The sequence below is a fragment of the Malurus melanocephalus genome, unplaced genomic scaffold, assembly GCF_030028575.1.
Source record: "Malurus melanocephalus ecotype Western Australia unplaced genomic scaffold, MMel_1.1 scaffold_2, whole genome shotgun sequence".
NCBI classification, from domain to species: Eukaryota; Metazoa; Chordata; class Aves; order Passeriformes; family Maluridae; genus Malurus; species Malurus melanocephalus.
Genome location: NW_026623234.1, coordinates 7,521,186 through 7,538,919, shown reverse-complemented (window position 1 = coordinate 7,538,919; position 17,734 = coordinate 7,521,186). Strand labels below are relative to the sequence as shown.

Sequence of the window (17,734 nt, the reverse complement as noted above, 5' to 3'; positions counted from 1 at the left end):
TATAAATTGTTGTTACAGCAGCAGTTCCCAGAGCTACTGTACACRGTGCACCAGTGATCTCTCAAAATCCAGATCTTGTACTTGCTTCCAGACTGATCAAAAAAAGACCTACAATCCAAAACTCTGGACCAAACTTTTTCATGTGATAAAGCCATGCAAAATGCAATTAAGCTAAAGGCTACTAAGATGACCAAACCATCCCATACTTCAGCAAACATTTAAGCATATCTAGATTTCTCACATGTAAGGGATATAAAACTAAGAAGGATTCTAGAACTTTCCGTTCTGGGAAAAAATTAATCATTTAATCAATTTTTGTATGCTTTCACATCCAGTTTGATTTTCAGTTGCACATTTATTTACTTGATTTATGCCAAATTAGTGCTGTAAACCTTGGCTCTGAGTATGCTAGCATATATGTAATTTCCTTTTGGTATAAAAAAAAATGTTCCTTTTGGTATAAAGAAAAGGTGTACATTTGTGATGCCAGAATTTAGGGGAAGAAAACACATTTTGCCCCAAAATAGAAGATACTTAGCAGCTAGAAACAATCCAAAATGCAATTTTGGATGCAATTCCAGCATTCCAACATTATTTTTGTCAWATTTTTTCTAAGATTACTTTTTAATGGCTATGCACCTACAATGCAAGTTAAACCTGGAAAACTAGTGAAATATAGGTTTCTTTTTCCTTTATGGCTTCCTTAGTCATATCTTAACTTTGCACAGAATCAACCTCTTTGTGGTAACTTTGAAAAACAGGAAGGTCACTGGAGTTCCTTTTCAAAGAAAGTAACTTCAAGAGAGGAATGGTGAATTGGCAGTYGAAGGCAGCGTGCAAGCAGTCTGTGTTCATCTCATCTGAATCTTTTCACTGCTGTACTATCAGGCAGGATTGGAGAGGGTGTCCTCATTAGTTCTGTACTCCAGCAGGAATACCAGTGTTCAGGTGCTCACAGACTGTTCAATTAGGCTCATCTCTAAACCATTCCTGGCAGCTGCTCACTTTAACAATACAGTGAAACCAAAGGCACCGTACAATACCTCAACCACTATTTTTYGCTTGCTGTGTCAGTTCAGAAACACAAAGGAATTAATTTAAAGGGAAAAGTCTATCTCATAGGAGACTAAATCTTCAATAAAAGCACTGAAGATTCAATAAAATAATGCCCAAAAATGCTCAAAAAAAACAGCTCCCAAAAAACTCCAAATAATCAACCTTCTCACATAGGAACAGAGGTAGCCTGATCCTTCAAATGTAATATAAAAAGAGTTTAAAAAATGCACAAGCCTACTTGCAGATTGGGAATGCTTTCCTTAATCAGAGTTAAACATCTGTAAATACCTATGCTTTTTTCTTCTCTAAGTGTGTAAGTTAATGCCTAAGCACTATCTTGAGTCATGCAAAAATATACTTGCTACCCTCATACAAACAACTCAAGTTTCCACAAACCAACAGCAAGAAGAGATGCATTAACATTTTTTCTCACTGAAAATAATCAAGAATATAAAAAAAGACTGTTTTTAACCCTAAAAATTGTTTCATTTACATTTTAAAATTTAATTTTGATTTACAATACACATCGCAGAAATTTATTGAGTATTGAAACAAATTTTGATTTTTAATGTCTTTTTGAACAGAAACAATTTTTAGAATCCACTTATCAAAATCGTTTTCAGTGCACCGAAACTGCATTTCTACAAATAAATTACCACCAAATTCTAATAAATGTCATCTTAAAATCTGCACATATTGAAGGAATCAACATTGCTCATTCTACAGCTCTCATTGCATTTAAGTGAAAATTCTTTCCACACTGACATCTAGTGAAGTTTTACAGTAAGAAGAAATATCATACTCTAATACTTTGTACTTACAAAAAACTTTTTAATTTTCCAAATTACCTGTATTCTGAATTACTTGGGTTTGCAACACACACTTGCACATGACACACTAGTTTCTTTTGAAAGATATTTTGCCATTGTTCTTAATAAATAACATGTTTACCTRCCAAAAGATCAGACATTCTGATGAATATATTAGAGAAAGCTACAATGGAAAAATCAGGTGCAATTAAGTTTAAAACATCAATGGCAAAGTTAATGTTTTATTTATAAAAGCTTAATATCAGACATTAACAAAACAATTCTACTAAAATYGTTGGGAATTATGAATGCAAAATATTTTAATTCATACATTTTTGACATGAATAAGACAAGTCATCTCTCTTCTCTATGCAATATCCCAAAAGCCTGTATTCCTACATTCTCTCTGTAATCAATGAAGAAGGAAAGGTTCCTCTGGGAATACCTAATTRGCCTCGTGCCCTGAATCATCCCAGAGCTCAGGCTTTGTAGGCTGTACAGACAACACACAGAGTCTTTGATGGTGCAGAAATGGAGGGACTGTTAGGGACAGCGTGTGAATTCCTTGACCCCAGAGCTGCCCATCTACTCACACAGGGAAAAGATACCTTCTACCCTCCTTGCGCTGTGCTCCAGGCAGCTGTGCTCCACCTGCTACAACATTAATTTCAGAACTCATTAAGTTTCTAAAGGCAAATTCTCATTTTTATGCCTCATCAAAACAAAAGCAGTTGACATAACATACAGGAGGTTCAGGGCTGACTCTGGGGAAAATGCATCACCTATTGAATGACAAGCRAATCAATAAATGCTTTCTGCAGTGACAGATACTTGAAGGGTGACAGACAATGCATGTCCCCTCTCTCATTAGTTGGTTTTACTCTAGATACAAGTTTTGGCTCTGCTTGTTCAGACTGCCATATAGCTGCAGTTTGCAACAGCACCATTTGGCTTCAAATGAGGCTTCAAGCCTCAAACCACAAAGGAGAAGAAAGGAAAGGTCCATTTAGACAGAGATTCCACTTAGAGTGGAAACATGCCTTGGCAAAAGGGTTTCAACACTTTCTTGATAAAATTGCTACAATTTTTCTTGATAAAATTGATCTACAAGTCCAGAAAATCCTAGAGACTGGGATCCCTACGCTTCTGTTTGAGCTTCAATCTGCTGACATCATGGCTATTGGCTTCTCAAGATGAGTCTGAAAAGCTAGATGTTTTCTGGTGCTTGAGGGAGGTGTTGGGAAAAACAGCTGGATATTAAATTATGTTTTGGCTAAAAGCTGCCTGAAGCTACATTACACACTTCTAATCACTTCAACTGCAAGGCAAAAATACCAGTAATTAATTGTGGCAATGTGACAAGATTTAAATAAACCAAACAGAATTCTTGGTAGTATATAAAATGTAAAGATCTGAAAGCTATCAACATTTTATGTACTGAAATTAGTTTCACTTGCAAYGGCATCAGAATTAGTTTATCCAGTTAATAACTTTCTCTTCATCTGAATCTAATCTTGACMACAGAACCACCATCAAGAAATAAATAATGGAAAAATTGCTTCTGTTTAAAACAAAGAATTCTTAATACTTGCAATGTATATTGTATTTCATCACAGAGAGGCTCAATAATCTGAGATAATAACTCCAAGTCATCCTACACTGCTGTAAGCTGTTTGTGGTGACAACAAGCACTGGGTCTAGGTGAATCCAGTCATTGGAAACCATTCAAAAACATGCACACAGTGTCAGCCTCAGAAAGTGGCAACAAAAATCTTTCTGAATCYCACAGCTGATTCTGGTTTTGCCTTTTACAGAAAAATGGTAGTTTATATGCTAAATAGAAAGAATGTCTGAAAAAAACAAAACATACATCTCTGTCTGGTATMATAGCAAATTCAGTAAGCAGCTCTCCACAGTCAAAGTAGAGAAGTCATCTGAGCTCAAGTAAAATGGATTAGTTTTTTGCTGAAATTGATGCAAAAACATGAACCAAACACTAGCAGCTGAACCTCAGAATCTTCAAGAATAACATGGATAAAGAACTAATTTCCATACAATCCCTCTGGACTGAACTGAAATGAGAAAGAAAACGTCTGAACATCTGGTACCACCACAATACTGGGTATGAAACTCTTGCCACCCTTTCATTTTTGTGCCACATTGCAGGACTGAAATTACTGCCTTAGATAGCTCTGAACCATGGTCAAAAGAACTAACAAGTTCCAGACTGACCCTGCAAACAGAAACAAAGTCACAGCAAGGGTACCTTCTTAGCCATCAAGAAGGAGCCGAGCTGCCTGACTTAACATACAATTCTAACCCCCTCTGCTAAGCAGGCCACGCCTGAAAGCAAAGTCTGCTTAAATTTAGTAAAATGTGCTTCATGACATAAAGGAAATCGACAAAGACCTTTTTTTCTCACCTATAAGCAATCCTAAATATATGCCTCTTACATTCTCTACAGCACCAAACAACATTTTAGCGTATTATCTTCTTGATTTTGGAGGACCTAAGGCCAAGCTCAGTAATTAATTTAGTCTCTGAAAACCAACCACATCTACTTACACAAGGAAATTAGCCAGTTTGTCATTAGACATGAGGCCAAGCCAACCTGACCTGCTTAAGTAAAAGAAAAATAAGAAMACAATAATCACCAACATCAATTCCTTGCCATGCTGTGCTTGTGTAATTAGCTTACTGAAACCAATTAAACAAATGAAGATGCAGATATAAATAAATAAATGYTAAAATGCTAGATGAGAAGACTTGATTATTCTGCCAAATTCAGTGACAGACACTAAAATGATTCCTCATTCCTTGTCTGACAGGTTTAGAAAAGACACCTTTCCCAACCAAAATATTTCACCAGACACCAACTGAAAATACTCTGATTTTGTTCACACTCCAATCAAGCAATATGTTTTTAATACAAACTCCTGTGAAATCAGATTCTCCAGAATATAGGCATACCTCAGGCACAAACAACAGATTAAATGAGAGTTTCTCTGTCTTCAAGCCATCTGCTCATTTGCCAATGAAGCTCCAGGGAAAGAATATCTAGGGCAGGCTTCCTCTCACCTAATTTTATCCATCTAAACTTTTGACTTAAAGCATAAAGTCTCTATTTAGACTCTTCCTCTAGCCAGCTGCCAATGGGCATTCTTAGACAAAGTCTGTCCCATTTAAAGATACATATACAAAAAACTAACTTGTCTGCACCTTGAAGTTACATAGAGGTTTATATCACCTGTTATTCACCGGTCAAATAAAACAGAACTATAGTTATACACTAAGGAAGGTACTTGTCTCACTGCAATGGGGTAATAAAAAAAYCTTGAGCTCAATTTCTCAACTTTTCAATCCATCAAGTGGACAACAGATTTCTCAAGCATCTGTTTTAAAATAGAATAAAGCCTGTGATGGGGGCATTTCCTCTCAAATCGCTTTTATGGACTACCTAGATAGTTACCTCGAACCAGGCATTTCAATTAAGACAAAGGAAAAATGACCAAGATGAAACCCTGACTTAGTGCACAGCCCCACAAACATATGTTTAGATTTAGCTGAGCAAATACTAGAATTTCACCTACCTATCTTTAGTAATACAAATAACCCATTTTGACTCTTTTGAGTGTTAACAGAGTCCATTTAAATTTGCCTTAACATTAGTAGGGGGGGTTTGCACACCAGGAAGTCTAGAGGATGAGTCTAAATCCATCTAAGTAAATTTGCAATAAAATGAAGCAGAAAGTCTGCAGAACAAACAAGATAATTGACTTCATGGAAGAATCTGGGCTGGCAGCAGTAGCATTAAGTCTATTAATTGTCATTAGAACACCATGGACTTTGTCAGTCCAGTCCAATCACAATGAATTGGCCTATCCACATTACTCCTTGAAATGGTGAAGTCCATCAAGTTTTGGTCAGACTGAAGATCTTGGGGAACACCAAGGAACAATAGGATTTCAGACATGGATGTTTATGCACTAAAAATTGCAATAAATATAAATATATAAATTGCAGTTTTCAGACAACAGAAGAGTTTGTGGAAGAAAATTCAAAACAAACTTTTTCATCTTTCTACCTATTTCAGTTAAAATCTTAGTATCTTTGATAGCCTTTCAAACAGAGCAAATACTATGTTTAACACAGAAGCAGGYCCTCAAATAAGATAAACAAGTTGGCTTGCAGTAAACTAGCTTTATCTAGTAGCTCTCAGTATGTGTAGTGATGGGGGACTATCTGCTGACATTCCACAAATCTAAGTTTAAAAACATCACATGATTTGTGTAATTTTAAACACCACAGATATATTCAGACATTTAAGTGATTTTGCTTTAAAATTTTCACCTCATATGAAATACATTATTTAAAGGAAAAAATGACACGACGTATAGAAACATGACATTATTCATAAACCATACTAACTTTACACTACACACTGAAATCACATTTGATTTTTAATGCTTTTTTTCTGAAAACAAACAACACAATAAACTAAAGGAGCAAACCAAACTTCTGCGGGGACACAGAAATCCTGTCCAGGTAGACTTTATAGGAAGGTAAAACAGAACCAACAACCAACAGACAATTTCCACTGCAATACTTCAAGATGTGCCCACGTGTGCAACTCCTGTAAACATACCTGAGGCAGTTTACCTAAGGACAGCAATATGAATGTGCCAGCCCCCAACAAGGCACAGCCATGTCCTGTCACTTGCAGATGTATTCCCTTTTTGGGTGGATGTTGAACCTCATTGAAACACTGTGCTGCTGCAGCTGCAACCATCTCAACTCAACAGTTTGAAACTCGCTGCAGTATGTGTGTGAACAAGAGCAATGTTCTAATAGCAACACAAAAGCATTCTAATAGGCAGATATCACTTCTCAACTATCCACTTATAACAACGAGAAAATGCTGGACTGACTTCCTACACCTTTTTGAGGCAAATGCCACATATGTTCTTGCTTGACATCAAGGTCTCATGGAAACTGGTGAGCTCTCTGCTCCTATTTCTTCCTAGCTATTGCACTCTAACCCAGAACACTTGAATTAATGATCTCACCTGAGGAGATTTTTTAATACTCATATGAATTTAAATAATTCCTTTTATTTGAATTAATTAACTTTCCCATTTCCTATGTAAAGTAGAGCACCATTTATTACCCATATTCTACAGACTAAGAAAGTGAGATAGGCAGAGAGGAGCTCCATGCCAAAGAAGGCAACGGAAGAATGAACCTGGACAAGATGGATATAACATTTCTAGTGAGATCAGTGGGTGTTACTTAAATCACATGCTGCTATGGGTCTCCTGACACCCACTCAYGAGATTAAAGACATGATGTTAAAGAACACCACTAGGGACCAACCAGCAATAGTCTAAAACTGTAATACTGAGCACAACCAGCCAGACAGTCAATGCACTTACATCACTATCAAGCCAAATTATARGAATTGCTTAAACCAACAAAAGTCAGACTGCCATAAGTGATCACGTTAACCTTTTCTCTTCTACACCTCATTCTTTCACTTTTCAAAGGACAGCAAGGTTTCCAGAATAATCCTCTACACACTACATGTACTCTTTTTCCCAATTCAGGGTCCAGGATTGTAAAACGAAATCTGAGATMCTTGCAGTCACACAATTTCATTAATTAGGACCTGGGGACAAATATACAATAAATGAAGATTGACAATGGCAACACTAACGCTCTACAGGTGTCAAGAACCAATGGGTAACTACATGGCAGTCACTTGGTCAAAAACACTAGCCAAGAAATTTTAAAGACAATCTTCAGTCTGCATAAAGGAGGCTTTACACTCCTAGCACGCTTACTGAGTATGTTTCTGAACACCACCATCACTCCTTAAATATGCTCTCTGGGTTTACAGTTTTATTGCTCATAGAGAATGGTGAAAGAACAGGTCAGGAACTTTCATTTTCATCTGGATTTTAACTTCTGGAATGCCATGCAACCATTATACACATTTTAAATGCACAATAACTGACTCAAGAGTAAAGTTCATGGAGGAGAAATTGAAATTCCATAATTTTGACTCTTTGCTGCCTCTACTTACTACCTCAGTAAGATAGAAACTTATTCCTTAGCAGAATGCTTATTCCTTAGCAGAATGCTTATTCCTTAGCAGAATGCTTATTCCTTAGCATTCTACTTTTGGGGTGCACTCACCTTGCACAGGACAAAGGAAAATGGACCTACACAGGTCTGCACAGTTTGTAAAGAGACAAGTATGTAATGCTATTCTACATAAGCCACAGCAGGGAATATKTGCAGACTTGAAAGGCTAATTGTTCTCTGTTTTCCTAACAAAATGGCATAGAGATTCCAGCTTTCTTAGAAGTGCTTCTGCTGCACATTACCTTGGAGGAACTCAGTCCTATCCAATCCCAAAAGTCTGAGAACCTGCCTCACAATGATACTTCTTCAACAGAGTATTTTGGAGCTTAAAAACTCTTTTATTCTAAAAGGTTTGCTGATGGAGGCAAAGCATAAACTTTTCCAGGCAGTTAATATGTCATTTCCCTTCAACTCTCTACAGCTRCTATTAGCCAGCCGTACAGACCACATCACACTTTATGAGATTCTTATATCCAAAACTAAATCTGAATCAGCAAGTCTCTACATYACCTGGAATGACAACAATGGGTACACATTAAATAATTGATGTTACATAGTGGAAAGAACATTTTCTGTATATTTAATAGAAGTAATATATTCTGTTTAAAAAAAAAATTAGGCATCTCCAATTACATGCACAAGAAGTAAGACAAAGAAAAGGCCGAGTCTTCCATCTATGAATAAAGGCTTTTGGAACAATGCCTACACAAACCTACTAATTTCTTCTCTGTTAATTCCACGTGGTTTTCCCAYAAGCATACCTGGTTTTCTGTAAACAATTTTGATTTGCATAAATTCTTCCCAGARAGTGAACAATTACCTAACCCAATGATTTCTCCATTAATGGACATTTTGGCAACAATAGATAATGGAGAAATCCTTGATTAGCTTCAGGAGAATTCTGACTGGCATAAACAGGCATTACATCAGTGAGAGCCTCAGAGCAAGCTTCCTTTAAATGCAGGACATTCACTGTGCTGAGGGAATATGACTGATTTAGGTATCCTGAGAAGATAAAAGTGTAGCTAAAATGTTTTTTTGCTTTTGCAAGAGATGGGCATGTCCAAGGCCCTGATATCCAAAGACGTTATACTAAATGGATGAAATACCTGCTCTTTAGATACTAATAGCCTTTCTTCAACTGCAGCTCTAGGCTCTATCCTATCCATTGGCTGAATTGCAGTCCAAGACCCCAAGACACAGCCCAAATGAACAAGAGGGCACAATTCCTTTAGCAGGTTTTCTCAGCCCTACTCCATCTGCATCTCTAGCCTCTGTCTCTCTCCCAGMCCTAATGCTAGCCCTAGACCAATGCATCACAACTAAAGCATACTGCCACAGGGGTCCAAATCACTATTTTCTCTTGAATTTTGATTTCTTTATCTTCAAAAGTCAGTTTGACATTAATAACCTAGTCATTATTATTAATGCAGCTTTTTTCATTGAGCCACAAGAATACAAAGTGGCAGCGAGTCCCTCAGTCACTGAAACACAGACTACATACCAGCAGTTCTACTATAGTGCTGCCTTTGAAACACCACTGTTGACTGAGAAGTTGCTTACTAATGCAGTTTCCCTCTAAGCACAGTGTGAAGTTACGAGTGAAAAAGGAAAAGAACAAGTACTTTAGAAGGCAAAGGATCATAGTCTGGCATCTGAAATGTACTGGAGATTTACCACAAAAGGATTGTTTAGGTTCTGTCTTTAGCAGTTGAATTAGCAAAAAAACAAGCTCAGGAATTATCTTTACAAAAGGTGACATACTGGAGCTTGCACATCCTTAAAATATAATCAAAAATATAGACTCTCAGGTCTTATGAATCCTAGCTTACTTTTGGATAGGTTACTTAAATTTGTGCAATCTCAATTTTTTCAGCARTAAAATGTAATTAATAATACTACTTTTTCTGACAGTATGAGTTCGAAGCTTAATTCATTTGAATTCTGTGAGTCTTTTGAGCTCCTTGTATGGAAAGTGTTATTAAATTAAATATGCTTATTATTTTGAGGGAGCAGCTGAAACAAAACTAATATTACTTTTTTATTGCCTACTGTATTCTGCACATACCTGTCCAACTCCACAAAAAGAGCACTTGTCCATCTGTCCCTGTTCTGATAAGGATTTACATAGTCCAACTGTGTTATATGAGAAAAGCATCAGGATTTTAACAGCACTTTTAAATTACTAATTATAAGGTTCTTTTCCTGAGTTTCATGTACTTTTTAAACTAGATTTGTTTATCCATTAAAATACATTCTAATCTCTTTCGCTGTCTTATTTAGTAACTTAGAATGGCTTTCAACTCTATTTTTAAGGACAGAAATGAACACATTGCTTTGATTTGCCCGTGTACAAGCAGGCCCAAAGYTGGTGTTGCTAGTTCCGAGCCAATATTGCACTGTTCTTTACTTAAACATCATCTACTTCTAAATAAAATTGCAAGGAAAAGAAAAAGAAAACACAAAAGAGATGTTGCCAACTTAAGTAATGCTGGTTAGATCATCACTCAGAAGTCCTCTTTTAGCTTTTCAGAGTTTAAGAACTCCAKGGTGAAGTAGCTTCCACTCAGAACTTTCATGCATTATTGACTAATTCAGTGATGCTTCCCTTGATTATAAATGCTGGGACAAAGAGCCTCCTAGATCTGAATGAGCACAACCATTAACAGTGTTTTTCCCTGGGTTGTAGTCACAGTGCAGACCATGAAGGTCAAATGCAGTCCACCGAGTATGAATCTGATCAAAAAACTAACAGAAACACAAAAGGAAAATTCTTGYCCCTTGTTGTGATCCCCATCTGGCTGGGGAAAAACTTAAAAGCTCCAACCAGTCCTAAAAAGCTAGAAATGATAATAAAAAAACTAYCCAGAAGACAGCACTGGAGAAAAGACTTGTAAGACTACTCTCCCCAGTCTACAGKTTCTGTCATATACAGGACTGAGCAGCAATCAGCCACATGGTGGGTGGARGGCCATGGCCAGGTATGCAACACAAAGAACAATGAGGAATGATTAAATTCCACAAGTGTCTAAGACAAAACAAGGGGGCTTCCAAACTCCCAAMAGCTCAGGATCTCAAAAATTTCCATACAGCAGAAAGCCACACCATCCAGAGTCCTGCACAGTTGGGTTTTTTTTTTTAATATATAAAGTGGCATAGAGTCTTTAAAAAAGATTTGTGCAACCTGCAAGTCAGCAGCTCTGAGACCAGCAAGTMTCTTTGCATTGCAATAGCAGATCTGCATATCACCAAACCAGGGAAAGCAAGCCAACACTACTTTCTTCTGAATTGACACACTCCTTTCAGATCATTTTATATGCAATTAGGAACTCGTGTTACATTTGGAGGTGTAAGCACCACTAGTAAATATGCTATTTCCCTCACACAGAAGGTTTCAGATTCATTTAAAGAAAGGCTTCTCATACATAATACATTCAGACATGCAGGGTAGAGACTAACTCCTGTTTCCTTCACAGGGCTTAAGGAACACGATTTAGTACAATGTCCAAGGTATCTCCTTGTTTCAACCAATGCAAAACCAAGCCCCAGAAACCACCTAACATTATATACTTACTGTCAAGTACCATTTGAAAACAGAACCATTTAAAACATCAGTTTTCATAGTCTAAATTGGATACCCTTGTAATAACCCCCTTGCAGATGTGCTACACTTCTTTCTCAAGATTCAGAATTGCCACTTACAATCAACCAACGGAATAAAATTTTTCTATTATTTGTGATGATTTTTTCATGGAYGGTAAAAGGATTCATCATCATGTCAGCCCCTTTATTGTTACCTACTCTGCCTTTGGGATTCAGCTGTAGCTCAGGGCCAAGCGGTGAAAGGCAAATACCCTACACCAAGTTTGCTTGTCCTACCAATTCTTTAGAAAGCAGCATGTAGGCATGACAAAATGAAAAGTAAAGAAAACAATTTAAAACTACCTTGCCATGTAGTTTGTGGACATCGTATCTTATCTGAGCAAATTCACGGAGTCCAAAAGACCCTCCAATGAGATATAGCTGAAAACAAAATGAAAGAAGACATGTTAGGACTGTTATGAAAAATAACACTTTGCATACCTACAAAAAATACTGTACATACTGGCCCAAATCATTTACCAAGGGATTCAATTATTTCAACAGAAAAAAACCAGAAGTTGAAGAAAATAATACATCAGAAAATAAGTACAGGTGCCTTCTTCCGCTCTCTGGGCTTGAATTTCACACATTTCCTCCTTCAYACAGAGACAAGTGCTACATGACTCAGACTTTCTAGGGACTTCCTCTCCTCTTGCCCTTTCTTTTCCCTCCCTGTGTGGTTTCCTGACAAACTGGCAGCAAAGGAAACTTTACCTCACTGTCACAGGTTTTATTCTCATAAATTTTCAAACCCTATRGGGAAGTAACAATGCCACACTGACTTACTCTGATGTCTGTGGGTAAGAGATCTAATTAAGCTTCTGAACAGACTATGACTGTAGCTATAGTTCAATAATATATTATCACCCAGGCTAAGAAATCAAATCCAGCACACCTACTCTTTTATTACTCCAGAGTTATCCTGCAATTTCCTCCATGCCTGTGAAGTTTAAGAATAATAAAGGAAGAAATGGGGGGGGGCTTCATATCCACATATGAAATCATTATACTATTCTTTCTTATGACAGAGTAATATCACAAAACTGTGTATGTATTTTTACCATTAGAAATGGACAGGCTGTCCAAAGATGAAATATAGTTAAAAAATAAAAAAGCTACTTGAAAATTAGCTTAGAAGASTAGCTGCTTTGTATGAGAGTCAGGTCCCTTGCTACTGCTCTGACCTGACAGACTTTCTGCTGTTCTCTATAATGCAGATGCATAGGAGGCCAAAAGGTTTCACACCTAGAGATGCACATCTAAGGAAGCATGAGGAAGCTCTAAGGACCAGAGTGAAAGAAAAAAAAACCCAACCAAAACCCACCATCACTACTCTCTTTCATCATGCAATTTTGCTGTTACAATCCTTCACTATAGGCTGTTGCTGCACAGATTTTTTCTACACATTGCTGGCTGATTTCTTGCTACGTATTAGGTTTGCAGCAATGGCCTGTGTCCAAGAATTCCTATAATTATGCTGCAGAGGTAGTCAAAGTGCATGTTCTTTCCAAAAAGTAGAAGTTCATGTCACTGTGGCCATAAAGAATTAGMAATCAGAAATAAAAAAACTGCCTTTTACACTTATTCATTCTCAAAGTTGCAGGACTCTGTTATTTCCCTCCAAGCAGTTAAACTACTCACAACCATGTGAACACTCTCTCCACACACACTTAGATGCTGGTAAGGACTGGTACCCCAGAACTGATGTACTCAGTCCAAAGAAGAAACCTATTCGCCAGTGGCCAGGAGTTAAAGGCTTCCATTGCCTCTTTCTGGACCTTTTGATAAACCTAAAACTCTAGCTGATAATTAGAAATGAATAGACACAAATTTTGCAATATTAACATCCAGTTGCTCAGCCATAGACCACCGATTTCAGAAAGCCAGTCAGAAAATCATCACATGGTAGTACATTAACTTCCAGTGACTAGAAAGATGAATAACCAAAAACTGGATAGTATCATACTTGTGCCATAACTATTTCAAGGGATTAATGATGATCTTGTGGATATTGAATCATCAAAATACTCAGTAGGAARAGAAAAAGAGGAAAGAAAAGTCTTTCTCTTGTCAGTATTTTAAGATAAAGTAAGAAAAAGTAACAGAAAGCAGAAAATAAAGTCATCAAAATGGTTAGAAAGAACCTGAACACTATTCAAGATTTATTCGATCAAATCAGAAGGTAGCACATAATGCTGAAAATCTCAAGGATCAGACTGTAATTGAATTTTAACAYGGCTGATGCTTCAGTATAAATTTTAATTAGCTGATCTTCTTTAATGCCTAACAAGTATTATGTTAATTAACAGCCACTGCATTAATAAACTAAGTCCTAATAAACACAAATCTGAAATGCTATAGAYAAGTTTATGGCTTTTACAAACCAGAGCTTACTGCCTTTTTTTCATATTATTCATATTAGTATGTTTTCAAAAAATGTCTGTGGCAGGGGCAAAAGCAACTGCACTGGAAATGGTTCAGTTGTTAAACCAGGCAGAAAGCAGCAATTACTTGTGACATCAATTAAAAATTAATTTGGCSGACAATAAGCTTGCATGGAATATATCCTGTTAAGAGATGCAATATGAACAACTGGAAGACTTTTAATGGTCATGYTCCTCATAACCCAACTATTATTTAACATGGTGAGAAAGTACACTATGACTTACAAAGCCATGCTGCAAGATAAAAAAGAAATATTACATTATTTAGCTTTAAAACTCTGTAATGTACACTGCAACTACGGAAAATCAAATTGAAGGTTGTTGCATGAAGTAAGTCACATGCTACTCTTTTTGTCTCATCACATCCTATCACTTGTTTGATAGCAACCATTCATGACACAGTTTACATTTGCATTTTACATTTGCAGCTCCAAATGGTAAAAAAAGTTGATACACACACACCTCTCTAGTCCTGTTTTGGAATTCAGGTTTTGGCCTGACACTGTAGTTTTACTCACATCACCTTAGTACTAGTAAGAGAGAAAAACCCGCTTGGTTTCTGATGTACTTCTGCTCTTGATACAGCAGAAGCAGCACAACAAGCTTGGCAAATCAGCACATTTAGCTTATCAGGCATTACCAATACAGTTGCCTTTACAWTTCCAATACTGCAATAGCTGATTTATCTTACCAAGAAACATCAGTTAAGCTCCATGAGAGGCAAAGCACATTGATGCTGTGAGAAAGTACAAATGCTACCGAAATATTACACAGTGTAATGYTGGAAAGTTAGGATTAAGATTTGATAATTTTCCAAAATACAGGATACACACAAAGACTATAACCAGTATGTTTACAAGTTCACTTGACCAATGTTCTAAAGAATCAAACATGATGTCTGACTTCACTGCAAAACCAGACCAGAATCAGTCACATTCAGCACTTATTTAATCAACTGTCAATATAGTCAGCTGACAGCCCTGAGCAGGAATCGCATTCATCTACACAAGCCAGAGCAGCAATGGACAGCTACTCAGTCAATTACCTCTTTGAAAACTGTGTTCAAAAGCCAATAAAAGACGTTATAAATGAATTTATGCAATTGTAATCGCATTAAAGGTAGCAAAGCAAAGGACTCAGTGACTGACAATGCATTGAGCAGAAGTACTAGCCTTGGTTTTAACTGTTTCCATTCTCTTCTGTTGCATTATGAGGGAAGATGCTCCCACTACTTTAATTTCAGTTAGCCACATTTACAGACAAACAACAATCAACCAGCAAGAGTCACCAGTCAAAATAATTAGAAGTGGGATATGACCCAAAATTTTCAGCACCATTATTGGCTTATTGGCTTTGCACATTCTGTAAGTCTCACATACATTTCTAGTTCCCCAACCTGTAAATCACAGAATCTCTAGTTTYCTTGCAAAACACTCTTCAATTAAAAAAGCACTACAATGGACAAATTTGTCCAGTGTAAGTCAAGGGCAACAGAGAAGTCCAGTATGTTCCATCCACCAGTTCAGGCACAAAGAGACAGTAAAAGCTATCCAGGATGCCATAGAAATATAAGTTAGGTTGGCAACATTTTAATGAAGTCAGGTTCTAGTTCACTCTCCAGTTAACTGAAGGGGAAAAGTAATGTTACATATAATRAAAATTAAAATATATTCTTTTCATTACAATTTTAGAATCATACAGATACTTAATGTACATGATAAAATATTAAGGCACTAGCATCTGAAGGATATCCAGGCTGGAAAGTTCATATATACCTGCATTCTTTTATTGTGAAAGAACTATTCATTTTATTTGCTTCACAATGCAGAGAAAAAAAACATTATGTAGTGAACATCATTTATCTAGTTATTTGAATACTTTCAGCAGATTGATGAAATGATAGTAACTTTTCTTTTTTTCCTTCATACCTGAAGTTTGACATTTGGAGGCAAGTCATTAATCAAATGAGTTAGCCAGCACTTAACACCAAGCAAACAGCTCAACAGCACTGCTAGCACAACCCCCATTAAAGATCCCATGTTGGATTATTCCTTTATGTTTCAGTGAGTACACAAAAAAAAAACCCTACAATGCTGTAATGCAATTATGCATGCATGGAAGACTTGCATGTTCCAAAACAAAATGAAAGATAGGATGTGACATAAGAGCACCATCTGTCACATACACTCAGCAATCTCAATAAACATTTTATGTAAAAAAATGACATAAAATTCTCTTTAATAACATTCTTTTAAAAATTCTATTTGTTCATGTCTCCATTGGGAAGTACGTTATGCAATCAGTTATAGATGGCATCAGACTGATCCCTTGAACTGCATCTTAGGATGGAAATACTTGTATTTGTCACCAGCTACAGTGGGTGGTCACTGAGGGCTCATAATAGAAGAACTTGGGACTTAGAATAGATCCCTTTTTTAGCTTTTGGCATAATGCAGTGCAGCCAACTTCACCTCATTGGGTAACAAAATAACAAGAAACTGTTTCTCTGGCAGCGCCAGCAATTTGCCATGTATAGGCATTCCTGTTGTTAGAGAAAGCCATTCCTACTGCAGTACCAGTTGTGAAAGACAGATTATTACAAAGCCATAAATCCCTAAATTAACTAAATCACAATATTTAGTGCTAGCAACACAGACTATGCAGTGGTAGAAAATGTTGTGATACAAGAAGGAACATGGTCATTTTGTAACCTCTTCCTCAAGACTGCTGCTGCAGAACTCTCCAGCTATTTATCAGGAGCTTCAAAACAAGAGCAAGAGTGAATTATTTTAATTTAGTTTGCAGTGACCACAGCAAAGAGAGTTTTGGGGGTTCCTTTTTAAAGAGCTGTCAGAAGTGCAGTGCAAGACTGGTGAATGATGGCAATTTGGCAGTSCAGAAAATGAAGTCTCTTTTCTTTTCCCTAAATAAAGTAGCAGGGCAAATTGCCAGTCCCAGAAAAGACCAGACAAGTCATCTTAACCTGAAGCGCCCCCCTCTGCCAGCTGTAACTCTCAAAAGTTTATTTCCCACAGCCATTCCTGCACTGGGCTCTAATGCTGAAACAGCAGAGAGGAAAACAGTGCAACCTTCTCAGAAAGTTACTAAATCTTCTCCTCACCCTCAGTGGAAGCAAAAGAGGGTCGACCTTTAATTCTTGTCTGYAATAAATGGAAATAATTTTTAGTTCACATCAGAGATTTCCTTTGGGGGAAAACAGAAACCAAAACTATGGAGCCATCAGTAGTTAGGTCATTCAAAGGCATATGAAGCAAGTAAATGCTCTGACTTAATAAATATACTAGTATCACACATTATAGAAAGCCTGAACTGCATTGTATTTTAAAATGGATGAAATATGGCAGTAGATGACCACATGGATATCCTGCTGGTAGTCATGAGCAGCAGCTGGTATAAACTGGAGCCAATTGTAACTGACTGATAAAGAGTGTAGCAGAAGAGTGTCGTTTGCACAGCATGTAGAACATGTACAGAATATTAAACTTGGCTCAAGGTATCAGGTTAATTGGCTCAGTGTAAGAGAACGTTCAAAGCAATGATTTCAAAGATTGCAAATATGAATGGCTACAGGCCAGAGAACAAAAAAAAAAAAAAAAAAAAAAAAAAAAAAAAAAAAAA

General features: G+C 36.9%; 1 protein-coding gene across 2 annotated transcripts in view; it reads right to left on the bottom strand.

Moving 5' to 3' along the window:
- LOC130573992 (cytochrome c oxidase assembly protein COX16 homolog, mitochondrial) overlaps positions 1-17,734 on the bottom strand; it is a 49,621-nt gene that overhangs the window by 24,932 nt on the left and 6,955 nt on the right. For both annotated transcript variants that reach the window (XM_057366900.1, XM_057366909.1), the window contains exon 2: positions 11,955-12,032. In XM_057366900.1, coding sequence (XP_057222883.1) covers positions 11,955-12,032 — 78 coding nt within the window. The remainder of the gene's footprint in view (positions 1-11,954; positions 12,033-17,734) is intronic.